Source organism: Synchiropus splendidus, chromosome 18 (genome assembly GCF_027744825.2).
Source record: "Synchiropus splendidus isolate RoL2022-P1 chromosome 18, RoL_Sspl_1.0, whole genome shotgun sequence".
In the NCBI taxonomy this organism is placed as follows: Eukaryota; Metazoa; Chordata; class Actinopteri; order Syngnathiformes; family Callionymidae; genus Synchiropus; species Synchiropus splendidus.
This window is the reverse complement of record NC_071351.1, coordinates 10,835,776-10,863,570: the sequence shown is the minus strand read 5'-3', so window position 1 is coordinate 10,863,570 and position 27,795 is coordinate 10,835,776. Positions and strand designations below refer to the sequence as shown.

Here is a 27,795-nt window from a genome sequence, read left to right as displayed (position 1 = left end):
AGAGAGAAGAGGTCGACAGATGGAGTGTGTGTGCCGCCACGTGTGTGTGCGCGACCGGACTAGGATTTCACCGGGTCGTCCATCACCTTACAGTCTCCTTGTGTGTCTTACAAGGAGCATTTTGCTCTCGCTTTCTGAGTTCAAAAGGTCACCAATACAGATGGACAGACCGGGAGAGCAATGCAGATGTTCATGCTGAATTTCCTCTTTCACTGCATTCACATGATGAGGTAAAAACACAAAGGCACTTGAGCTATAGCTTTTCAAGGAGGGTCAAACGGACACAAGCAGCCATAAGATCAAACAAATCGAGGATGAAATAAGACACTGAAGACTGAATAAATCCCAGAATGGGTGGCAAAAACTCTTCCAATTTTAAATGTTTCAGATGATGAAAAGGGCAGTGTTTATTTGTCTCCGCTGAGTACCATTACATGCACCCACTGCTATGCTTACATGTCCTTAAGCTATAATACATTATTCCCTTTAGGATAATAAACAGATTTAATGAAAATCCTTGCTGGCAATCTACTTGCTGCTGAATACATCACCTAAGGGAAACATTCTGCGTGTTTTCATCACGGTGAGAGTAATGAGCTGCTTCCATCTTTCAGATTTAACATTAGAAATATTCAATAATCTCGGTAAATTAATCCACTCTATTCCAAAACAGTTAACTTTTTGGAGTGTTAAACATGTATCAAACCCCATCCATACGTCTGTAAGTAGCTATGGACCTGAGTGATTCTAAAATGAATTACACTAATAATAACCGGGACACGAAACTATCTCTGCTCTTGTGCAGACCTGGAGTTAACATCTGCAACTGTTGGAGGCAGATTGAGATATCATGGCAGGTGGTGCGATGTTATCACCTTTATCCGCATCTGTCTTCCCACGTAAAGACCGAACCACACCTCTACACCTCCCCTCTCTGAATGCGGTGCTAATAAAACGCAACAAAGGAACATGTGTGTCAGTGGAACACAGACGCACACCAACAAACCGCAGGGTGCAGACAGCTTCAGGTCAATCTGATAAAGCAAAGCAGGGAGGAGATGGACACAGATAGGAGCTGAAGGACACAGAGCGCCAGACCGGAGATGGAGAGAGAGTGTTTGGGTTGACACTTGCAATTTTAGGTGCTTTACATCAGATTCTAGGTAAACAGTGGGTTTAAGTGTATTCGGAAACACACATTATGTTAAAAGTGGTGTTAAATGCAGGTTTCCCCGAGAGTTGCAGCCATTTTTGGTCACAATCCACGATTTGTATTTATATTGTATAAGTACACCTTTCCATGGAATTATTTTTACACATTAAGTATTTCTCTTAAGACAATTACTGTCCTATCTCTTCTTCACTGTAGGTACAATAAACCTTTGTCCACAACTAATTCATTTTACAATGTAATTACGGTCCTCTGTGCACCGTCTTGCTGTGCTATCACCAGCTGGGATGCTGAGACTCTGCCCTTGGGCTCGAAGAAAGATCCCTTCACAGTCCATCTGTAAAACCCATCCTCCTCAGAAGACTGTACTTGTTTGGAAGGTGAGTACAACCAGGTCTCCCTGGAGACACAAAAATGCCTCGTTTCACTGAGCTTAGGCGGCAATTACTTCGATACTGTTCGCTGCTTCTGAGAGAAGGAAAGGAAAGGTGGAGGTAAGTGGAAAGAATAGGGAGAGACCTGTGCTTTCCTTCAACGTCGCATAAATATTTTAAAAGATGCATTTTGAATTCCACTAAAATGTATCTCCAGGTGCAGGACGCCCTCCCAAAAACACAATTTAAAAAGTCAATTTTTATTAAAGGATTCCTGAAGGGTGATGGAGCCCTAAATATGCACACAATAATGATCTAACTTCTGAATCACCTCTAGTTTGACGGCGCTAACATCCAGGTGGACAAACATTCCAGTGGACATTGATTATCAAGATGTTGTCCTGAAGCCTCAACAGCCCGTGTAATAACAGCTCCATTAGCCCTGAATGTGTGTAGACAAGGCAGGCGCCTAATTGCTGAACACTTGAACACAAACATACTGTACTTCATCGACACACACAAATGTGTCATCACTTGGATCATCTACCTCATTACGGAGAAGTGCACTTTGAGTGATATTAAATGGATCCGATGACACACAAGTGGTGAATGTGTCGACACATCTGCCCTAAATAGTTGTCAGGAACAGAAAAAAGGAAACATGTCCAAGTTCTATGTGAAAAAGCTACCCGTTGTGCAGTTTAATGAGGTTATTGAAAGTGTAATTACTGAATAAATGAACCTGGCATTTAAATAGAAGGTGTATGGCACCTCATGGGGTAGAATGAAAAGGCTAAAGTGATTTCTGTTCGGATCATCGTAGATGAAATATAATAGATTAGGTAGTGTGTTAACTAACAAAACAAGACCTTTCTAGAGCAAAAATGTGGGGCTTCTTCACATGACCAATGCTGTTGGTTCTATCTTAACTAACCACACCAATTCCACGTTCTGTTTTCGACAAGTCCATCTTGATACTTTTCCCGAGGAATATTCACTGGCGGGCCCCTCCCGCAGACAAGTGTCACACTTTCTGCGGTGGTTCTGTCAGGGCTGCTAATGACTGGTATCTCCCAGGACGATTGTGGTGGAAGAAAAACAAATAAGACACTCTCGCACCCTGTTCAGATCGGTGCGAGGGGGGTGTTTCGGCAGTGACGGAGGATGGCAACAGCAGATTTTGCTTTGGTTTAGCTGCACATCTTACGCACCTAATGGTGCTTCTTTCATAAGCGTGACGAATGAATCAAAGTGAATTGCGGCTCCACTCAATCAATGTGTGACTCAGCATGTTTATTCCCCAATTTGCTTTTTAAAAAAAAGATTTCATCAGGCTGAGGATATGAATACAAAATATCTACAAGTGCTCAGGCCTTAAATGCTATCCCCGCTAGTCCAGACTCCCTAGTTGAATGTACAAGTCTTTCTTCCTCCATTGACTCCCATTTAAAGGCTTTTATTTGATGTTTACGTTTCCCAGTCTGAAGTCAAATAACATTCAGGATGAGACTGAAACCCAACATACTTCCACATTCCACAGCTTCAACCACATCATCAATTAGATCACAGAATACCTGGAGAGTCTCACAGAGAGAGCCCGTTCAGTTGCTTTCATACATCACGACAATTAAGTTGAACTAGTAAGAAGACCTCTGCAAGAACTCAAACGAGACATTACATACACGCATCCGGTGTATCACGTGTTCCACTTTGACAGCGTGTTTCGCCGTTTTCATTCTCAGCACGTTTAGTCGAGATCAAAGCAGAATATTATCTGACATTTCTGTCTCTCAAACTGATTCACACTGTAGGCGAAAGCCAAGGGCTGTAAATACAAATGCGCTGACAGAGAACTCATTCATCGGATGGATCTGGCGACCTTTGACCTCTGTATATCAATCTCTACTGACTGGCCAGGGGGGGAAAAAAATCTAAACAAAGTTGATTCCCAGGACCGACAGCCAAGCCCCACTGCATTTAACTGCTGAAGGCCGTATTTATTTTCTCTGGAGGTCAGGAAGAGCTCACAAAGTAAATGTTGATCGTACACATGAGCTGAAATAGAGATGAACCGCCTCCCGCAGCAGGACCAAGCAGGTACTTTCATAATGAAATCTGGACATTATTCTCAGTCTCAGGGTTGACTCCTGTTCTCCTGCACTCACCCCTCATGTACGGGTAGAACTTCATGTGGCTTCTCACAAGGCTGCTCTGACGATGACAGCTAATGAATTAAATTAGAGCAAAAGGGGGTAATTTGCTGAGAGAACAGAAGAGAGACACTTTGTCCTGTGTGCTTCTTGTCGTTTTTCATCACCACGTCTAATAACTGGTGGTGTAAACACCACTTTTATATGCAGATTATTCATTAAGGGAGTGTCGACATGCATTCAGTGTGAAGATAGAGGACGTAATAGCGCTTGTGTGTGGGAACAATTTCTGGACGACTGAGATAGATTGCACGGCCTTTAAAGTTTGGGTTGTACACGGTTTTATGTATCTGGCCTTGGGATGATAAAACAATAGAGGAAGAGTGAGTGAAGTCACAAGACCACTTGATATAAACTGCTCATCTGTCCTGGGAGTCTATTGCGCAAAGTAGCTGGGATATGGTGAGTGGCAGAAAATGTATGCCATTTTGATATTAAGTGAAATACATGACCCTAAATGCATGTTTTACTTTCTTCCTGCAGTGACAGGTTTGTCAACAGCGAGAATGAATTTCTTTTAAATATGTGTGCAAAAAAGGTGGAGGAAATGTGGGAGTGGCTGAATAACCATTAACACAGCCTCATGACTCAAACGTCATTTTACAGAATCCCCTTGGAAAACAGAGGTGTACATACTGTGTAGCAAATGAAATGAGACGGGCAAAACACCATTACGATCGCTCAACTTATGTGATTATTATTTTCACCCTGGGAAAGTCAACAGACCATATCTATCTCCCCTCTGTCAAAACCCAAGTTGGAAAGTATTAGAAAAGTTTTCAAGGTGGATTGCCTGGCCGCCTGGTTCATTAGCGTCAGATCAAGTCCATTTACCTGCCGCTCGAACCCACCAACACTTACAGCAGCTATTCTGGAGCTTGTGAAGTATGTTCTGAGCGAAGTGGCGGGATTGAACTGTGTTGCTGCCGCCAGCCTCAGACTGCAGGGACGTTTCAGTCATGAACAGACTGCCGGCGCCTTCGCAGCTGAATTCAAACACATGGACGAGCCTCTGAAGCCGCTTCATTAGAGAGAGACAGACTGTTGTGTTTTTGCTCAGTAAACAAAACTGCTGCATCTTCAACACAACTCGCAGGAAACAGAAAAAGTCTGAAACATGCTCAAATGTTTAGGACACTGAGCTCTGACACCCTAGAAACCCCATATCATGAAGTTCAACGTAGGTGAACTGTAATAAAACTGCATGGTATTAACCTCACAAGCGCCACTTTTTATTCAACATTGAAGAGTTCTAATATTTATTTATATTTAACATTTTGAGTGATTCCTGTGAACACAGTAATGACAGTCTTTTTACTATAGATACGTTTATCATGTCTATGAAATACTCAAAGTTTACCATATGTTGAAAGATGTAGTTTATTTGGTAATTTGTGCCTACATTTAAAATCAAACATACGCTCACTGAGCAACTTCATCATTTGCTTTGGCATTTCCAGAGTGACCACTGGGGAGAGGAATGCTTTTAGTGTCACTGCTGTTTGAACAACAACAAACATATGATCCCAAGTCTCCTGAAGCTTAGAAAATGAAGTGATATTTGGCCATTTATTTCACATATATTTGCAAGTGAGAATGTGATTGTCTTCATTTCATTCATTTTTATAATTTCTTAATAAACATCTTAGGATTTATTGGTGGTTCTGTTTCATTTTAATATAAATGTTTTGCAATTTTAGTTTGTTTCAGTATTGCGACAACCCTAACTGTGATGCAGAATTATTAGAATCAAACAATACAGTTTGGCGAAAATGAATCGCTTTTAAACTGACAGCCAACAGCTGCCAGGACAGCAAGCTGCTGACTCATTTAGTTCATTGTGCTGTGAAGATCAGGTTGACCTAGTAAGCTTAAAATACAGAGGGAAAAAAGGACAGTGAAGTCCAAGTGACGCATGTTTATTCTCCTTTTCCTGGCCACAGTGTGATACGCGCTCCACATAGGTTTTCAGTGGCGCAGACTTTCCCCATAGGCCTATTATACCATTGCCACAGCCGAACAGGTTGTTGGAGCTGTTTTACTGTGTGAAACAAGCAAAATGTAGACGGCGCCCTCGCCACGGCAGATAAACCAATCCACACATCTCATTAGTCAAGCTGCGTCCTTGATGACACGATCTTTCCGAAGTTTGGAGAAGTGTTTACAATCCTTGGCCGAGTCACGGCTGGTCAAATGTTCATCACAAGTTCGGACTTGTTGTGAAATACGTAACAAAATTGAAGGTAATTCGAGGTGAAAAAAATGAGAAGTAGATCTAGCCTGCACTGTGATATTTAGCTTTGACATGACCATGAATGATTCTTCTACGTACCGGCCTTTAAAGTTCAGAAACAGAGTCAGTTCAGCGAGTGTTTCTGTGACGCGCGCACAACTCATGGAGTACACGCCGCACTGATCTGTTCAGTCTCAAACGTCCTGAAACACCTTTGGCGCCTTGTAGCAGATCTGTGCTTGTTATGACGGTCCAAGCTAAATATTTAGCAGGATAACATCGGTGATCTGTGGCGCACACCAGGCCGCGGTGCACTTCTGTTCATCTCTAATGGTTTCACAAAAACAAACACATGCTGACAGGGTGAGTTTGTGCTGAGGTCAAACAGTCACAACAGATGATAAGGAAGTGGCAGAAAAACTCTCACTGTTTGGGACTCATTTGCAGCCAATCACATGTCCTTTACATTCCTGAGGAATTCTGAACAAGTCTGAGTTAGTGGACATAAATCTATAGCCTCACTGTATTTTTTGTCAGCAAAATAAACACATTTGTAGTCAGCATGCATGAACACATCAAAACTTAAAGGAGAATGTTGCCTTAAAGGCATGAGTAAACAAACCTGAACACTGCTACACATGCATGTTTGTGAAGCTAAAAAGACATGAATAACAAGTTCCTTCAAAACACATACCTTTAATAAACAGTCAGTTTAATTATTCAATCCAAAATAGAATTGTGACATCCAGTGTTGTGGTGGATTTGGCGCCGAGTGTAATACGAACAACAATATTAATTTACAATACATTGATTTTAGAGTGTAAATGCAGTTGGCAACAAGAAATGTGGGATGATTTGAGAAGGATAAGATAGAACGATATGTTTATATAGATATGAAATTCAATTGAAGTCTATGTGAAGTGTAAAATGCAACAATTAAAAGAAAATAACTAGTAATACATTTCCATTATTAAAATTAAAGTTTAATGAAGACCAAATTAAATAATGCAAGATTATTTAGTAAAAATTACATAATCAGAAGAATAAATTGGAAAAATAAGTGCTCAGAAAAAAATGTTGTAGAAGTGATGTATAAAATGTATATTAAATAAAGCAAAATAAATAACAAACAAGGAGCTTATATTCAAAGTTTAATTACATATTTACATGAATATTACATATTCCACATAATTTATTATTTTATGTTCAATTCATTCTGATTAAAGAACACAAAAAATATTTTATTGCACTATACAAAGCATTATATATACTGTATCATACTACCTTACGTAGGTGTGAAATATGAACAAAAATGTATACAAAGACAGTGATGCTAACTTCCATATGCTGGATTTTGAACTTTGATGACCTATAGGGGGGCAAACAGGCCCTGGGGTCGCACAACGCCCAGGTCTGGTGTACACAGACACACACACAGACACACACGTTGAGAGAATCTACGCATCCCTGATGATCCATAAAGCATTTCTGTGGCTCAGACAGCTGCAGTGGGAAGCAGTACAAACTCTTGCCTGTAATTACACACACAGGAAGTGCACACACGAACGCATGCATGGGACTAGCAAAACCAGGGATTAACACACATTCAGACACACAGACTGAAGGTTTGAAGCTCAACTGGTTGATGAACACAGCTGCTACCGTTTCATCTTGCGTGTAAACAAGTCGAATTGTCCGCTGACATTTCACTCTTTTTACCATAGCGAACACACCCGAACGCAGAAAATGCCACCAGTCGCTGCTTCAAGAATTGAACTCTCCCTAACCTTGCTCTGGGAAAGCAAACACACCAACCGTGAAGAACACTAGAGTCATTTGTGCACATCATTGAGTTTGTTATGAGGCTCTCGGAAGACCAACGACTTGTTAAAGTGTACATTTTCGATGGAACTGGTGGAACCGACCACAGACCCTCTTTCATTATTCAGTCACCACCGGCACTGTTCATTCAACAATCAGCGGACCATGTGGGCACGGCAAATGACATGAAGATAGCTTACAAGGCAGCTCAACAAACACCTTGCTAGCTATGCAGCAGACATCTCTAAAACCATTTGAAGACCTTGATCAGATTTCATGTACTCTTGAGCAGCCGTCATAAAACACTAATTGTGGCTCACCAACACTGCAAACAATGGAATTTAAAATATACAAAGTCACCTTTTAAAAATCCCACTGACTCTTTTTGGTGAGATAAAAAAATCCCTTGATATTACAGAAAAAGAGGGGAAAGAAAATGTTATATATATATATTTATTAGTGAAGCCCAATCTCCATGCCACTTATTCCTCTTAGTCTCATGATCCAAATAGAAAACATCTGTTTGATGATGGCTAGCACCTAGACTGACACATATTTTCATCGCTTCTCAGGAAATCACACCGACACACATTCATCTCCTGAGATCATGGCATCACCTTCACCTTCAACCGAGCGCCCTCTCAAATCTAGTGATTTATGGTTTGTGGAATTGCTTTTTGTCTCCAACAGGGAGGAGTCTGCACAACTTGAATGCGTTAGGAGATTTATGTCCCCACAACATGAGGGATAACTGCTCCACACTCAGACACAAACGCACACATTTGCTGGTCCAGCTGCTGGAGGTCAGGACGGAGTGAGCGGTGTCAGTTGATTGTTTCCTCTCAGTTCCACAGCTCATCCTGCCTGCAAGTTCATTCTGTTTCGCATTTTAACTTGAGTTATTTTGTGGCTGATCAATTGACAAACCCTCAAGGAGCATTGTTAGACATGGATGCATTACATTTCCTGTCCATGACATAACTTCTGCATCATCAAATCTAGCTGATAAATCATTTAGATTTCCTCTAAAGAAATAGTCAATAACCATTAACTGATTCAGCAAACTAATCTGCCATTTCAGCTTTGTGGTGTTGTGTATTTACAGTCTCTTTTCCTGCTCCTCCTCTCAGCTTGTAAACCAACAGTTTCAAACAGACCAGACCATCGTACGAACATTTAACTGCCATAAGGGTCTGCAACAGTGTCGGCTTTGATGATGTTATTATTCTGATTTCTCAGAGTTTGATGATTGAGGGGATCTAGCAGACAACAGCGCCTGCAGGGATCAGAAGCTGACTCCACACAAACTTTCACATCGAGTCTGTGAAGGTTTGGACAGAAGCTGCTTTCAAGTGTATGAGTCACTCAAGTTTAAAGACTTGAAGCAGCTTCACTCGCACGACCCTCAACCATCCTCTGAGATGCAAGACGCTCCGTATCTTCACTCAAATTGGACGTCACATTGTTTAGAGATTTAGACAGTTGTTTAAGACAGTTGCATATTATAAAATGCTGGAAGAGAAGCATATTATTACAGGGAAAAGAATGTGATTGCTGGGCATAGAGCTGAGGTTGGCTTGCTTCACAGCCCATCCCTGATCATGAGGTTATAAAGCAAGTAAGAGAAATAGGGCTATTTAGATAGTTGACCGAAGCGAGTAGTCGACTGAAATTTCCACCATGTAAGTCAAAAGTACATGGAAGTTGATATCACTTGTACAGTGTTGTACATTTGTATGTTTGTATGCTTTGAAACTTAGTTGAAATTGAGTACAAAATGCAGCTTCAGTCGTTTCTCCTCTTACTGTGTATTGTGCTAACTCACGCAGGAGACTTGCGCCTCCAGTGACTAACTTGATAGTCGACTATCACAGACTACATCAACAAGCAGAAACTAATGCATGTGAAGTAGCTGTCAACATTTTTTTCATTTCATCACCTTTCATCTGGCGCACTCTACCATTAGTTCAGTACCTTGACCGCAATAGTGTCATCCTCAACTCAATACATATCTCACATAGGCTCAACGAGGTAGACAGTTTCAAGGAGTAGTGTCTGCTGACTGAAGAAAAACAGAACACTGCTAGAGGGTTGTGATTATAGTTCGGGATGTTTCAATCTGAGATGCGTCTTTGCAGAGATCTGGCTTCGATCACATTATTGGTACCTAATATAGCAGTGAAGAGTACACAAAACGGTTTATATAAATATAGTTAACTCTTGAACTATAACAATTTCTTTATCAATTTAGCATTTTTCTTGATGTAATCTGACATGTTATTAAACCATAAGGAAAGAAAATAGCTGAAACTGTATTTATGAGTGTGCTACGTGGTTTGCCATTATTCCTATCAATATTCATGACTATTAAAGCAATGGTGGATGAACACTGTTTACCAGTATGAACTGAAAAAGGTGGGAATTGTGTGGGATAATCTGTTAATATGAGGCCAGCCATGTGACACATTATTCATTTAAAAGAGATTGCGAAATCCCTCAAAGTTATTCTCAGTCGACGGTGTGAGACTGCCACGGTGCTAAATCCAACTAACCTGAGTTTAAAGCCTTTATATGAACATTGTCTTATTCATTATTATTTTAAAAGCATGAATGCACAATGAATAATTAAAGTGTCATTCGGTTTCTGATCGAGGGCGAAAACGGTGACGCTTCAAAAGGCCCCAATGCAGAGAAGCCCCGGGCTGCAGGTAACAGGTTGACCCCATTTCGACAGAATCATAATGCCCCGCGCACATACATGATTAATACATCCTATAATAAGCATCCGTGATGTATTTCCAATAGCGGGAGATCTGGGACATTCTGGAGACGAGAGGAGGAAATCCCATTACCTATAGATCTATGGCCACTCTAATATACAGAGACACACACTCTGCAGGGCTGAAGGTTATTCCCACTGGAGCTTCACCGAGACCAGTCTGACACTGGTCGCCATAGACAGTCACACGTGCACACACATATCGACCGGAAAAGCCAATATATCATCAAAGTAGAAGTAATTATTGAAGTTGCAACCAACAGGGATACGGACAAACATGGACAGATAATGTTACCAAGTAAGTCATCCATCCATACTTGGTAGAAATAAATGTGTGGACGCTAATAAATAATGTTTGGATAACCAATATCAGCTACTCAATCAACACATGTATGGCAGAACTAGCTCACGTTCCTTGATCAACATGTTGTGTTTTGCCTGCAAAGTGGGAATTGAAAGAATAGTCAAGGTTTAAGAAAGTGAGCCAGAGTGATAACTAAATCGAAGCTTCACTTCTTTTACTAAAATTACAGGCAGTTTTCAAAATACTTCTGATAGAAAAAGGTTGCATGAGCGGCAACGATGTCAAGCCATAAGAGTGAGTCCCTCAAAACGCCAGAACACCACCCATTTAATCATTGGTTGCTTGTCACAAGAACATTTTTAACCTGAAAATGTTGTATAAATACGATCAGAGCTTTGCAAGTCATTCTGCTTACAGACGTCGAAACACGGACAAAACTCCTGTGGCAGAAGTAACAGAGAGGGAAAACTAGCCTCAGGGTATAAAGTCTTTCTATCATTCTTTATTTGGAAACCAAACCTGAGCTGTCCCGATTAATACTCGGTTGTGACCAAATTGCTCATGTCACCATTCACTCTCTTCAAATTTATTAGGAAAAAACTCGAAAGCAAGGATGGCAAAACGTTATAAATCAGTCAGGCTAATCCAGAGTGCTGATAACAAATCACGTGAAGGTACATGTTAGTTATAGAGCAGAAGCCAAATAGTATGTTCAAACGGAGCAGTTCATTCATTGGCAGTCTCATACCAGCGAAATAAAATGTTCCTGTGCAGCGTTTTCACACATGAAAATGAACGGAGGCTTATGTAGTACATTCACATCCAATGCTTGTCTTGAAGGTGCAGAGGAGCAATGAGAACATCTAACCATTTTTGCTCTTATCTCCTGTCAACCCTTCAGTCAAGACCTAACAAAACCTTTCGATAACCAAGGCAGAACCATCCTGCAAAATGTTCTTTTTGTCTTTTTAAATCTGACAACACACTGAGCCTCGCTATAAGAAGCCAATAAAGGTGATAATTATGATCATCTGAGAGTTTAACTACCAATAAGAACCCTCGCAAATGTTCAATTTCCCCCCCTTTATTATAAACCTGAAACTGATCGATGATATTGATCACTTAAACATGGGCCTGCGAGGAGACACGGCAGTAAAAAGAAACCTGCTGCTGCTTCATTTACATTCCCACATTCATTAACATACAACTGGTGGTAGATCTAAGCTGCACGATCACGTCCCGGTTTATTTATACAGCTGAGCACAACCCTTCATTTTTGCACACCGTTAAACTGCACTAAATGTGTTACTTAAGACGAAAATACATATACATGCAGTTTACAATTCAGAGCCCTCACGTGAAATTGACTGCTCCATCAGGTCAGTTTAATAACAGCCATGATTTACAGTCGCGGCTATGATTGTGTTTGGGATCCATCAATTCTACACCGGACGGTTCGATAAACTATGCCGGTTCGACTCGGAGTGGACCCAAAGATCGATGGTAGAAGGGGGCTTCTCCTCGGCACATGGACGGACTGATGAAGGCGGATTCGGAAAAGCCCCTCATCCGAATTCTACGCTCAAGACGGCGGCCAGCAGACACCGATACGTCCGCGCCGGACACACCGACTGTCCGGTGTTTTTTCCCGTCACTCACTGACGCCTTTTACTCGTTTTCTGCGTCCTTTTCCCCCTTTGTTCTTATTTAATGGATCGGCGTCTGGAGCCTCGCTCCCTCCCAGACCCCCTCCTCTCCCCCAACACTCTCCCCTCCACCACACACACCCTGAAACACACGTTTGCGCCCACAAAGCACTATTTCAGCCAAATACAAGGTTATATTTAATATAGACAACGAGGCCTGACGTGGTGTTGGTGAACCCCGGGGTTGACTGCAGCTCCACCTGGGGTAACACTCCCCATCCCCCCCCAAAATCACACTCTTTCGCCCCCACTCAGAGCAAAACACTGGTAAAAGAGGGCGCAGAAAAGGAGATGAAAACATGATGCGGAGTGAAGACCAGGAGTGTATCCGCCGTTAAAACATCCCTACACGCATAACCCGGCCACCTAGCTACCCCCCCAGGAGTGGCACCATCCCGCCACTCGGACCTACCTGGACGGAGAGGCGCAGAAAACCCTATCAGTCATTTAACTCCACACTTCGGCAGCTTGCTCTCGACTTCTTGCTTCATATAAGTTGGCCAGCAGTCTCGTGACAGCAGAACGACTACTTCAACTAAAAAGGTTCCAGTGTTTTAAATTCATTCAGGTTAATCCAGAGGCAAGAGGTGTCGGAGCGCGGCGCTACGCGTCTCCCCCAGATTGCACAGCCAACCTCGGCTTGGCTAGGCTCGCTCTGCCGCTGCTCTGCCGGAGCTAACATCGATCTGGGCTGTACCACTCTGCACGGAGATTATAGGGGAGGCGGGATAACACGAGACGCCTTCTCCTCAATCGATAAGAATGAAGATACACATTCCTCATATCCAACCAACAAATATCAATAGTAAACATTGTCCGTGCAACTGCGTTGAAACCCAAACCGCCACATTTTTTGAATTAGTCATAGTTTGGTTTAAAGTTCTGTGCGTCACCCCCAGTTGTAAACCTATGGCGAAATCCAACTCTCTAATCTGCTGTTTTTCTCCTCTTTAAACCAGATGTGCGGGCAAGAGAGATAGCATGAATTATAAAAGTGAAAGAAACTGGAGTTAAGGAGTTTAAATTTTGGAAATTGAGGGCAGCTTTAAATGTTTGGACTTTTTAGCCAAGCATTTAAGATGAAAGCTGGAAAATATTTTAACATTGATGTCACACTGTTAGACAGCCTTCGAAAATGAATAAATGTTTATGAATGTTTTGAGTTATGAAAATCAGACTACAGTGTTATCCTCAACAGACATCCTGCCACTGAGACACTCAGGTGTTCCTGTTGTCCATTCACTCATAATAAGCAATAAGTTCAGTCTGAGGAGCTGGATCAACAAGAGGGATGATTGTAGGTCATCTGTCAACAAAACATGTAGCTCACCTCTGTGAATGCAATGGCCAGACCATAATTTAGGTGTCATCGGAAAATCTAATGATCAGGTTGTAACTTTTTCCATTGTTTTGTTGTCGAATATTAGCCACTCAATTATGTTCAAACTCATATATTTATTTTAGACATAACTTTTGGAGCACTGCTTTGAATGTTAAATGCAGATACGATATCATATGAGACCTGTAGATGTATTTTGAAAACTATGGAAAATAATTGGCAAAAACTATTTGGCTCATCGTAACATATTTTCTTAGAGAAGAGCATAAAGTTGTGTAGTGGTCTTAGGCCTGAAGCAATGTAAATTTCAAATGAGTAATTGTTATTTTTCTGCTGTTACAGCAAAGTATATTCAGAGTAAACATTAAAAGGTAGACGTGTTATTGGCAATCCCCACCATGGTTTTCTTCGCCGGTGACATCAGAACAGGATGACATCACCACCGAGGCCACTCTGAAGTTATCCTTCAAATCTGTCTCCTATTTATAATTCTAATTAGATGTTTAAGCAAGTTGTTTTTCTGTTTTTCTGCTGTTGCCATTATTACATCAAAGACATTCAGGCAAACAATCATCCAGCTGTCTACATGCTGCACTGTCAGATGGAGGAAAACCTTTTCAAAACTAAACTTAAGAAAAAAAAAAGTGTCGCTAAGAAGCTTAACATTGGCGGGAAATGGCCCATTTTTGACAGATGGCGCAACAGTGTTACTAAAGATTATGTATTTCAGTCAGCAAAAAGAACATTGGTGAAACAGCCACTGCTGATGATCATCACCATCTCAATCTTGCAACTCTGAAGATTTAATTTGTGGTTTCATATAAACAATTGAAAGCGCAGTTCTGAATCAATGGATGTTAAACTCAAGTAGAAAACAAATGGATATGTTCAGGCCCTTGTCACGTTGGCAACTTAAACTATCCTACTATAAACCTGGAAACACAACAAAGATACTTGTTGTCTGAAGTGGAGATGATGATGGATTCCATATGTGGCAGAAGCTGATAATAATGAAGCACAATAGTTCAAACTGACTGGTACAGTGTTTCACGGTGGGCCAGGCGGATGAATGTCGTGGTGTTAAGGCCCTTTTATTAGCTGTGACTGTGCCGGTGGTCGTGTTGACGTGCCTGAACCTGCAACATCCTCGCTGTGATATCCGTTGCAGTGTTCAGCTTCACCCCGACCTGGGGTTCCTCTGCTGAGCGAGCACTGTTTCCACAGCAGCCAGAGCCTAAAATAACCCCAGCTGGGTGTCGTCTGCTCTGGCTGGGCTGGGATCAGGTTCAGGTTTAGACTGGGGTTAGATCTTGCGTAGCTGCTCGTTGCAGGCGCTGGTCTCACCCTATAATCAACTTTGGAGTGTGACAGTTCTGGTTTCTACCGTCTCCTTCTTTCTTACTCCGGTCGTCTCCCTGTAATTTAGCTAATTGAAGCCACTTGAGGGGTTGAACCCTCTCCTCATTTCATCTACGCCTTTTTTATACCCATTTGCTCCTCTGTTCCTCCTTCATGTTCTGCTTCGTTTGCTCTACTTTCCTTTGAGAGAAGGAGGGATGGGAGAAGGCAGGTAATAGAGCAGATGAAGAAGAGAGGAGGACTGGAGAGAAAAGTAAAGAGGATTAAAAGTGAATATTAATTGAGGGATAAAGAAGATTCAATCCAGGAAGCTAGAGAAGGAATGGGAGTGACAAAGACAAGGACTTTTGTTGCAGCAATCCAAGTGAACTTTCTAGTATTTGAACTCTGCTTCGATGTCTGTGGAGAGATGATTCTGCTTTGTTTGTGGACAATGTGTTTTTGAAATATTTCAAAACATTCACTCAGCTTTGGGAGTTTTCTCCTATGTTGACATTGTCATCCCATTAAAACTCTCTTGACTGTAATACTTGTTTTCAGTTAAAGAACAAAGAAATAGAAAATAAATAATATGCATAAACTGTCAATAAAAGATGTAGATGCCTCACCATGTGTTGTGTGTGGAGAGTGGAGAGGCAATGGGACATACCTGTACACACCTCACTTGTTTTGATCCAAGTTATGATTTTGATATGACATGTATTTTAGCCATTTCAATCGGACAGCAGGTGGCAGTAGCTTTAAGGAGCTCTGTTAACACACACTGCCATTTACTGGTTCAAAAAGAAAACCTTCATTCACATTTTGTCATAGACACATGAGATTCATTTATTTCAGTGATTCCAGTTTATTTAGAGGCATTTCGATATTGCCGGAGGTCTTGCGACCCAAGTACAAAACAAACTAATTTTAAAACATAACACCTAGATATTATTTTACAAGAAACAAAATCACTTATTTTAAAGAATAAATTATATATATAATCATAAATATGCTTAGTATTTTATGTATGTTTGATGTTTAGTGTGCGTCTTTATTGTTTTTAATGTCTTCAACAGTTCAAATGGACTACAGTTTTCTCGACTCCACCATTAATAGGTCAAACAGAAGTCTCATTGGAATCACTGAGCTACATCACTGAAAATAAACAACAAAATTCTTTGTATTTATACCCTCAATTCAAAATCTGAAGAAGCTTTACCTGTCACTAAAACATTCCATCCGGGGCCAAAAATTCTGCTAATTCCGCCACATGTCAGCAGTTCAGCTTATAAATGACTTTGATCATGAAGTTGTCGAGATTCACTGCAGATCACAGGAGCTTTTCCTCATTTTTTTTCAAATCCTACATGTGCCAGCGCTGCTGTGGAGCGGCTGCCAATTCTTAATCGCTCAGACTCGGTGACTCACCTCTCCTTTTCTTGGCCAACAAAGCCAAAGTAGCTACTAAGCCAGCAACCGAGGAACACAAGCTCAGATCAGCAGCAGCAGCAGCACTGGTGTGGTTTTCCTATATTATTGAAATGTGGAGCGGAGTGACTCTGACTCGAGCAGCTTTTTCTGTTTGTTTTTATTCTTTCCAGTTCTCTTCTTCTCTCTCCCCCATCCTCTCACTTCTCACCCCAGCTTCAGTGAAAATTGATGCTGATCGCCTGTTAATCTTTTTAAGTTGCCGTGAAACAGCCAGCAGCATGCATGACAATAGCCGGTGTATGTGTGCTAGTGCGTTGTGTGTGAGTGTGTGAGCATGACAATGAGCCAGTGTTAACATGGGTGCAAGACCTACTGTATGTTTCCTCCTTTACATCCCTGCTACTATTACAAAACACATCTGGAGTCTGCCCCGGTGCATGTGTGTGTGTGTGTGTGCAGCTGCGAGTTAGAATCCTAAAAGTTTATGAGGTCAAAGCCGCAGAGCAGAACAAATTCTCAGCGTCTCTCTCTTTATTTATCTTTTCCTCTGTGATATCCAACACATCTGTGTGTGTTTGTTTGTGCGTGTGCGTGTGTTTTTCACATTAATTTTAAGAGCCAGCCCGAGACACATCACCACGAGGCTCTGATCATCTTTATTCAATCATAACTTCTCATCTTAATTTTCCCACATTCACACTAGATCTCTTAGCGACATGACATTCAAACTATAACGCGCTCATCTCAGATAGATGGTGTGTTGGGATTCATCGGGAAACTAAATGTGTCAGTGACATTTACCATGAGATGTTAAAGATATCAAACTCAAGTTTATCAGTGAAAGGTTATTCAAAAACCCAAGTAAATGGTGTTATTGCTCTGCACATGGCAGGCAAATGGTTCTTTAAAAAGGGTCATTTCAAACCAGCACCTACAAGAACTACCAATCTTTTGAATGGCTGCTTCTCGATGCGGAATCTACAGGTTCTACTACCAAGGGATCATGTCTTGGCATCAGTTTTCAGTGGAAAGACATTTCACAATCCTGGGTTTCACGCCCTCCCGGACAGAGCCATTTGTTTGCCAACTGGTGGTTTCAGCTTCTAGCAGCAAGGAGGTAAAGATCTGCATTCCAACCCACGCCCTGGGTAGTAACTGAAAGGACGAGAAATAGATGTGCATAAGGAGTTTTCTCAGCTGAGTGGTTGGCTCTTCTGAAGAGATTGGCTGAGCTTGGTCATCAGGGAGAAAGTCAGAGTAGAATGAATCACCAAAGTCTCTTCAATGCTTTTCTGGGGAGGTATTCAGGCTGACCTGGGACGTGATGGAGAGATTAAGTCTCACTATAGGCCAGAGAACGCCTTGGTGTTCCCAAAGAAGAGAAGGCTTAAGGCGAAAGAGGAAGCTGGATCGAAGCTAGATGGATGGATGGATGGAACAAGATGGAGCAAGAAGGACAACAAGAACATTGAAAAGTAATTGTCGTGACACGATTTTCTGAGCTAGGAATCCCATGAGGGCAAGAACAATCATCAGGGTGTTATTTAGGGGAGCTGTTTGTAGCTAGCATTTCCTGATGAAGATACAATAGTGGGTAAGTAAATAACAGTGGAACAGACTGCACAAACGTCCCTAGTTTAATTAAATATAAGTGAAGCGCAACACCGTAGGTAAATGTTTGTCTCTCTCTGCCCTGGTGCAAAGGATCATGGGGATTGAAATGATTACGGAATACATGTTGCCTTGGAGGTCTGCCAGAAACAGGACTCTAGCCTTGATAGACTATAATGCATCTCAAGAAATAGAACAGCTGCCTTGGAATGCCATGAGCCACCGTGCCTGATGAGGAACCGGAGAAAAAATGTTGCAAATTGACTAAACCTCTTTTCAATTCAAACTTTCCGTCCAACTGATCATGATAACCAGGCCTGTGTTGCAGCTCTGAAATATTAAACTAGAGGGTTTTTAGCTGACTGGTTTTTGTTTTTGGAACATTTTAATGGGGTGAAATAACTATATTTTTGCAAACATTGGATTTGTTTGGTGATTCAGAGAAGTGCAATTTCAATTTTTTGACTTGTGTCCTTGTCAAAATGTTCTTTCTCCATGGATGAAAAATAATCTCATGCTTCAACAGAGAGGGTGGCCAACTTGGTAGGAAGATGCGATCAAGTCGGATACTTCAAATTTGCAAAATGACTACTACTCCCATTCGGATATGTCACTTCTCTTCCTGCTGCTTTCCCCCATTTCTTTTCAGAAGTTGAAAGAACAGAAATGTCTCTAGTGCCTGCCGTGAAACGTACTGCGGCACTTCACTTGTGTTTCCAGAACATTTATCGTTGTGCTGCCGTCCCTTCAGGCTGACATTGCTTGGCTCAGCACGTCGTCCGGCTGCCGCGACTGCTGGACGGTGGCATGGGGCAGCACTTCATCACTTCTCACCAGCTGGCAGCTCATGACATTTGGCTTTGACTGCGACTACGTCATGAGGTTCCTCAGATTGTTTCCCAGCTTCTTTTGGTCACACTGACTTTGGTTTGAAATTGAATTGTTTATATTGGCTATGGATTTTGAAAAAAATTACACAGCAAAACAACAGTACCATACTTATATTATATCGTATAATTGGAAAAAAAAAACTTTTACAATGAAAAAAAACAAACAAATCTGAGCCATATTTACGTTGAGCATCCGTTTAAAGTAAAATAAGCTGACCATGTTCATTCTCTTTGCCAGTGTATCTGACTGTAAGTCAGGCTCATTTATTTGACTCACCCATACATACAACTCAAAATAAGAGCAATGCATCACCTGGCATTTTAGGGCTGTTCATAGCTTTAAAAAATATTAAAATATAATACATACAGATCTTGCAACGTCAGAAATATTTCCAATCTTTTTCATGAACAGTTTTGACACATCAAATAATGGACAAAAAGTGTAACCCTAATACATCCGAGCCAATTGAATTACATGTTTATTAAGTTACCCAAAAGCTCTGTACGCCCGTTATACTCATTAGTTTTGACGTTTTTCCAGTACAATCTGGCAGATTTTAAATGAAATAGTGATGTTGCGTCGGAATATTATCCGGATTTTCCATTTCAAATTAAGTTAGATAACCGTCTGTGACCTGTAATTTAAGAACTATATAACCGAGAAGGCTTATTTAAAAGGTTCCGTAACGTTTGACTTGGTAGAGTTTTTCTGCCTTCCAGTGGTCAGAAAAGTCACTGCAGGTGGAGCAGGTAGAATACTGAGGTGAATATAAGAAGAGCTGGGTCAAAGGTCGATGCTAAACTATGGGAGGGGATGAAAAGTTATATCGAGCCTTTAGTCGTTTTTAAATCCCAGCCAACAAATAGAAATCCACATTCAGCTTCGGAGCTGGGGTTTCTGCTCCCAGAAAAGCCAACCTTGTTTTGACCTGGTAGTGAAAAAAGAAAGCAAGGCAAAAACAAACAAATTCAGAACAGGAAAAAACTTCAAAGTGGAGCCGCTTTGTTACCTAGCAACTGGGCTCCATTGCAGGGCAGCGCTCTCAACATATACAGTATATTCCTCCATTTTGTCTATTAAAATACCTTTTATGTCAATCAAACGGTTTAGTTGTATTTATCATCATTAAACAGTGATGTGTTATGAAGAGACAAAAAAAACCCCCAACAACTCATAAAAGGATTTATTTTCTTAAAAAAATAGCTGAAAGTTGGTGTAGCCTCATATTAGACCATTGGCATTGACTGCAGTACAGTATAGTTCCATCACATTGAGTAGCTGTTTAATTTTGTGTGACTATTTAGTTGTAAAAGTAGAACCATTCTTGCATTGCAGCATGTCCTAATATGCATTCCACACGACTCTTGAGAGTTTTTCTGACTGATATATTTTTGGCTGCTGAGAAATAATTTTTTTTTAAAAAATGGCTGTTCTGTTTTCTGTGTTTGTTTATTATATATTCATCCTTTGAGCGAGAATATGCTTTTCTTCCTAGTTTGACCTTCAGCAAAAATCTTTTATTTTCTTGTTTATATAAATGACATCGCTTTATAAATCCACAATGACCTGTGCCTGAGGCTCTTTGTGGCGAACCTCAAGGTGTCATGTAAGGTCCGTTTTACTGTTCATCACATGACCTCATCCTTCTTGGGGCACTTTGTCAAGAAATCATTTTGATTAAAACCTTGATGTTCAAAGTATTATTCAGCAAATCCACCCACAGTAAAAGCTTTCTTCCTTGAACTAGATACAAACTGCTGTCTATCACAATGCTCACTGCAATAATAGCTTTGACAAAAGCAACACCCACCACCCGCCAAACAAAGCCAATGCAATAAGCCCCGCACCTATCACTCCTCAATTACATCTACAGTCCACTGCACATGAACGTCTCTATACAAGATCTTCTTGTGATCATTCATATCAACACTTTTTCTTTATTTAAACATTGATTTTAGAATTCAATGGTTGTTATACAATTTATATGTAAATGGCAGTATGTGTAGCAGTAGTTCATGGAATAAGAGTAACTTAATTTATTTAAAAAAAAGTCATGTATACAGCTGTAATGAACTTTCTTCTTAAAACACATCAATCCTCCTGAGCTCCTGCGATGAGATGATTTTAGTCACATCATAAAAGGAAACTTCTATCATCTGACAGGTTCAGTAGTCGGTGACCTTGCAGAAACTCACACATACCATATATTTTTAGCAGAGGCAAAAGAAAAAAAATAAAAATAACTCCTCTACGGATAACGCCATCTGCACTCCTATTAAAACGCAGAAAATACCCGGAAGGATCATCAATTTGACCATACTCCTCTCATTTGTCGTTTGTGTCTTAAAGCAGATTCAGGGTTTTGTGAAAACATCCAGTCTGTTTGGTAAATAAAAAACACATTTTGGTCTTTGAAATGCATGTAGATTTAGCATACACATAATGATATTACAGAATTATAATTTCAAACATTCATTTTACTTGTGAACTTTGTTCACTTTTATTTAAGCGTCTTCAACCACCATGGACCACTTCTGCTGAGTCATCGTTCTAGCTTGCTCCACTCAGCAGGGGGGTCTCTGGGTCCTCGAGGCTTCTGCACTCGGCAGTTGAATCCTGAAAAGCAAGACTAGTCTTAATTTTGAGAAAATAGTCTTAGAACTGAAGACACTAAATGTTGACTGTCAAAATTCTAAATTGTTGAGCGGGTGGCTCTCAATGCGGTGGCGACCTTTTCGTAAGAGGAAAGGTCATTAAGTGGGAGAAAATGAATCAAATCAACAGGTCAAATCTGATATTAATGGGTGTCCTAATGGGTGGATGCAAAAGTTTTTTTTTTATCATAAAGAGCCTAAATAACAACTGAAACATCTCCCTAGCAAATAGATAGTGTCAAACATTGAATCAAGCTTTATTTATAAAGCACTTTTCAAGCCTGTAGTGACGCAGCTCAGTAAAAAAATAAAAATAAAAAAATCAGAAAAACAAAGAGAAACTGAGTTACTGGAGAAATGTAATTTTTAATAATTAACTGGTAGAGGTCTTGAAACTAGATGAAGCATTATGCCAAGTCAAAGAAGATATAAAAATCATCAACAAGTCAGTGGTTTACTGACCGATGCTGTCCTGGGATGTGAGGGTGGCAACATTAGCTGAAAAATCTTCATAGTCATCGTCAGCTGAAGAGAAAAGAAGAGTAGCCAACAGTTATTGCAGAACAGTGTTTATTCCATTTGTTGTTACCCTGCCTTCATTTCTTACCTGAAGCCAGGTGAGAGTCATCAACGTGTGCCTGTGGCCCCGCCCCCTGGCTTTGGTTGACTTCTATTGCTGTGTTGTAAACATGTGTGTCCACAGTGTTAGGTCGATTTCGGGGTCTGACGGTGCTGTACATGGTGGCATCTTGTGCCTTTGTGGGGTCGTTGACGTAGTGATGGGAGCTTGGAAGTGGCAGGAAAAATAAACCAAGGTATCATAACATCACACTATGCAGTACTGTGCATGTACCTGCTCTCTGCGTTGGCATTCGGCAGTGATATGCACGTATACTTGGGGACTTTGTTTACCACCGCATATGTGTCGCTCATTTTAGATTCCTGAGATAACCTGTGTAAGAGCAGAAATAAGTCATGACATCCATTTGTCCCTTAAAACTCAATGTTTTACCCATGCTTGCTGTTAAATTCAGGTTTGGTTAGTTGACCAAAGTGTTTGGAGAAGTGAATTGAACTGACACGATGGATCTGTATCTCAAAACATTTGATTACACAGGATTAGAGAGGCATCTGAAAACCATCAAGAATGGTTACACAACGATAAGTGAGGCAATGAAGGATGATTTTGGCCAAGAACAGTTGCAACACATCAACCTGCTGGAGCAGCACATGTTTCATTGTTTATCTAGTCACAGACAGCGCAAAGACAGGTCTTGTTATTCAATGTTCCCTGATTCCACTCATTTACGAACAACAGTTTCAGTTGTATCCAAACTCCTGGGGAGAAAGAGAAAAGCTGCGAAACATTCCCACATATCTTGATGAGATCAGATGATGTCAAAATCAGAAATATCAGTGTTGCGAAAGTTTGCAAAACTACAGCTAAAAAGTAACATTAGCAATTGCTTTTATGCGTTATAATCGTCTGACTTAGTGTTTACTAAATCAGAGTATGGTGACATGAACCAAAATGTATTTTATGTATGTGTTGTGGGATTTGCGTTTTGTCTTCCTGAGGCCATCGTAGTTCACAGAACAGCTGCTGGAGGCATGGAGGATCAGAGAATCGACAAAACAGTATATGTCACGCCTTAATAGTAGTTTTAAAAATGACCAAAAGAATTGGCTGTACGTAAGAGAAGTAGTATCACTTACTATTTCGATATTATGGGATTTTAAAAATAACAGTCCTATTTGTAAAATATACAGTTTGTATGTCTTTTACAGCTATGTCTGTTGGCATAGGGACAACATTGTACCAAAGCCTAGATCAAGGATATAAATGAAGACAACAAGAGCAGCTGTAGTTTATACGTAGATGGGAAGAGAAGATTAGTTTACACTCAACCCACAAAGAAAGAAATGGAAGGAGGTAGGTATTATCACTGAAAGCACCAACAGTTTGATACTGTTTCCAGGGTTACACTGATTGTTAACCATGTGGTCAGACCAAATGGTCCTGTGGGTTTGAGACCATCACCACATTTTGTTTTTCATCTGCTTTGTATCTTTCTGTTTTGATTTACTTTACTAATTTAAGTTTTTAAAACAGGAACAAACTGAATGCGAGGAAGCCGAGAAAAAGGAACTGAAATTGGTGAACTCAAATTATCTGAACAAGTTGAAAAAAAATGTACCTCTGTTAAATGAAAAACATGTATTAGTAGAAAATACAACCTCTAGAAAAATAAACAAAAATGTAAAATAAATGAAAAATGAAAGATGAAAAATTGATGTGATTTAACTGAACAAAATGAACTTGCAATATTGAGGCCAAAAGTTTAACTAAACTGGCCAAAGAGAAATGTAATTGAATACATTTATTAAGTTGAATGTTCAATAGAATACAGGAACAATAATAATCCAAAAGTAAACATGACATTTTAGAAATGCGTGTATTCATTACACAAATATTATAGCTGAAAATAACTCTTTTGGAGGTTTCATTTTTGTCACCAGCTAAAAGATTTCAATCTCTGCTGGCAAAGCAGAAAGACTCTGAAGCCAGTGAGGGAGGACAGTTCTCCCAAAATCTGTTCTGCCCTCAAGGTTCCGCTTCTGTCTGTTTGCCAGATACCAGAATTGTAGTTGGTCCATCGACCGACCCATCAGTAACCCTCTCTTTTCTCCTCTCCTTTCACTTCTGTCACCTCCATGACCTCACTCCCCTCTCACGATCGTCCCTCATCATCTAGGCTTCCTCCTCCTCATTTCTCCCTCTCTTCTCCCTGCCAGATTTCCATGGTAACATATGTGGATGGAGACATGAAGGCATGGAGAGGGAGGGTGAGAGATTGTTAATTTAACACCTCGGGGTGAGACATCTAACCAGACAGACAGTTACATCAAGAGACTTTTCTATTTTAACAAGAGCCATGTGTTGAGATACCTTGTGGAATCTTCACCTACTGCACCATGGTGTGATCTTTGTTCGGACAAGTCAGCATTTGCCATCGATTCGATCAACAGAATGTTAATTGGCAAACATCAAACAGTGAAGCATGCGTCTCTCGTAAGTCATGTGATATTCAACAACAAACATTTAGAAATAATCAATCTTATACTGTGTTTTTCACGCAGTGCAGTGTTTACATGCTTATGAACCCCAATTAATTTTGTTTACTTTGCAGATTATCATAAGAAAAGAAGGTGTTGCCAACAAGTCTGTGGTCACTGAGACCACATTTGTTTTTCAACATTTGTTGAAGTGCATTATGGGGCTTGTTACCTTGCACATCTTTTGTTATAATCTTTCTGATCAGTAACAATTATTATTGATAAAATAATGAATTGATTATCAACAACTATTTCTCTGTGTAATAACCGAACAAATGGAGTGTTACTTGCAAACCACTTCCCACCTGCATATGTTCAGCCCTGCTTTAGTTCTCACGCCTTTCATCTCTAACTTCCTCTTTTTGAAACAGTTCTTCTGCATTTACACCAGATTAAAACCACTTAAGAATGCAGCTATTCTATTATGGGGTCATTGGTTTTGTCGTTTTTTTGTCTCTGTTAACCTGGTAGGATGGTTTCTCCAACAACATATATGATCTTCATTGAAATGAAGCGGGGAAGTCAAAGATAAAATTGTATTATGATGACTACTGATCTTGTTGCTGTTCAAGTGTTCAATAGTTCAGTCTAAAATTTACTCTATACATTTGTTCACTTTGAATCATGGCATCACACTCACGAGGAAGTCAAACTCTTCATTTTTAACTCACATTTAAAATCACAGACTTTAAGTAAACATCCAGATAAACACTGTGTTCAAGTGTGAGAGACATAAATTTCATAAGTAGCTTAGCCTTGAAAGGCTACCGATTGGAAAACAAAGTGGACAGATACTATCACAGTGACAACAGAAGAGAGCCTACCTGGTCACTTCCAACACATTTAGTAGTGGACTGCTCTCAGCTCCAAGTTCAATCCTCTCCACGCTGACTGTGCTGCTCCTACACAGCGCATGGTCTTTTTAAATAAAGGAAGTTATAACTCTTCCTCTTTTCGAGTGTACTTCCATCTTCACATCTCACTCTGACTTTTTTTCCCGCTTCATTTAAAAGGGTTTAGCATCTGTGTACACAGTGCAGAGCTACATGTAGATATGTATTTATGTAAATGAGTCAAGATGTATTCTTAAGATTAAGAAGTGCAGTCTGCTTGTATATTTTCCCCTGCACATGGCTCCAAACTGCCCACTCAGGTCACTCTTTAGTTTATAGCAGCATTCTGTCGCACGTTTGAGCTGACTAGAATTAAAAACTCAGCGTAAAGCATTTGTCATGCACCACAAACCAGTGGGATCATGCGGTAGCAACGATTCAGGACAGCCAAAGCTGCTCCAGTGTTTGTATTGTTCTAAAGATCTATAGCTGCAGAAATCCTGTGTAGGATGGCAGGAAAAAAGAACATGCTAGTTCATTTGGGTTTAAAAAAATCTTTAAAAGCTCGATTGAATCCGCGGTGTTGTGCGCTGTCGCATCAAGTGTTACCTTGGTAACCAACAGGTCATGAATGTAGACAAGAGCACAGATGACTCGCGTTCACCCACAGACTGAGAACAGATGCAGCGTGAGCAGGTGTTACCTGCTGCATATTCACAGCCTCCTGCTTGTTGGTGTGTGGGTATGTGTGTGTCCGCGCTACTGTGTGTTGATAAGGGGATAGGCGGCCATATGTGTGATATGGCCTGTTGAATGTTAATGACCATCTGACCTGCTATATGTAGTGCTGGCAAAAACAGGCGTCATAATGATGTGGAGTTAACAGCCGTTTAGAGGCGGCCAGTGTGTGTGTGTGTGTGTGGGCGTGTACTTGCTGTGCATCATGAGAGGTGAGGTGTGTGTTCACTGGCTGATTCTCACTATCCAGCAGGTCCTGGACTCCTGCAGCCTCACACGGAACATCGTGATCCAACCAGAAAAAGAACAGAGCCTGAAGAGAGCACCTATCATTGGAGGGTTGTTGGCAGGATAAAACATAATAATAAAAATAAAAATAAAAACAACAACAACAACAACAACAACAACAACAATAATAATAACAACAACAACAGTAATAATATTATTATTAATAATATAATAATACACGTAACATTAAGTTCACATCATGACAAAAATTAAATATTTTTATCATGGTAGTCATACTTTGTATTTCCTTTGATAGACAGATTTTTTTTTTCATCAAGTCATAAGTAAATACACATAAACGTTCAAAGCCGACAAAAGTATTTCAGCATAAAAGTACAAGTAAATCCAAATTCCTGATCACCTCATCACTGTATTTATGATTCTAATATGAAATCAAATCAAACGGCTGTATTGCTTTACATCTTGTGTGTTGTCGTCCCCTGCTGGTAAACAAGAGAATGATCAGCGAAAGTTAATTGTTATTCAAACATATCGCTTATTAAATACAGCTATATGAAAAGAAGAATTGGACATTTATGCTTTTGATATAATCACGCAAAGCAAATGTGTCTTTTCAACTGAGAACAAGCTCATAATAATAATGAGGATAATCCATGGGAATGTTTTATGACCTGAAAGCTTTTAGAGAAATGTGGATCAAAATATTGATACACTTTGTTTGATCTGTTTACAACAGGATCTCTGGCAGGGTCATGAAAGCTGGCCACTCCAGTGTCGGTTGGACAGGCTATTCGGACAAAAGTTTGGACAATATAAATCATGCATAAGTCATGAAAATAAAGAAAAAACATTGAATGAAAAAATGAAAATGAAATGAAAAGTGTCTCCAAACTGGTGGTGCACATTCATAAAGTTGTGGCGCACTGAAATATGAATATATGCGCAAGTTTGTAAATAAACGAATATTGGAAGTAACTCAAATTGAGAATAATC

At 40.3% G+C, this 27,795-nt stretch overlaps 2 protein-coding genes across 2 annotated transcripts in view; both read right to left on the bottom strand.

Annotated features, from left to right (window-relative positions):
* plxna3 (plexin A3) overlaps nt 1-13,236 on the bottom strand; it is an 89,216-nt gene extending 75,980 nt beyond the window's left edge. The window contains exon 1 of the mRNA XM_053850639.1: nt 13,011-13,236. The gene's annotated coding sequence lies outside the window, so the exon portion shown is untranslated. The remainder of the gene's footprint in view (nt 1-13,010) is intronic.
* Nucleotides 13,237-19,405: 6,169 nt separating this feature from the next.
* On the bottom strand, nt 19,406-25,868 carry ptpn18 (protein tyrosine phosphatase non-receptor type 18). The gene is made up of 5 exons (XM_053849591.1): nt 25,807-25,868; nt 22,719-22,817; nt 22,473-22,651; nt 22,328-22,390; nt 19,406-21,827 (listed from the first exon to the last, which is right to left on the bottom strand). The coding sequence occupies exons 2-5, from the start codon at nt 22,796-22,798 to the stop codon at nt 21,754-21,756; spliced, it is 396 nt and encodes a 131-aa protein (XP_053705566.1). The 5' UTR covers nt 22,799-22,817; nt 25,807-25,868; the 3' UTR covers nt 19,406-21,753.
* Between the last annotated feature and the right edge of the window lie 1,927 nt (nt 25,869-27,795).

Excerpts from the sequence above, each read along its gene's own strand:
- ptpn18 (XM_053849591.1), bottom strand. The coding sequence starts at position 22,798 with ATGAGCGACACATATGCGGTGGTAAACAAAGTCCCCAAGTATACGTGC. Across the intron at positions 22,391-22,472 it reads TGACTCTCACCTGGCTTCAG|CTGACGATGACTATGAAGAT; the intron begins GTAAGAAATGAA and ends TTTTCTCTTCAG. Across the intron at positions 21,828-22,327 it reads CACATCCCAGGACAGCATCG|GATTCAACTGCCGAGTGCAG; the intron begins GTCAGTAAACCA and ends CTTGCTTTTCAG.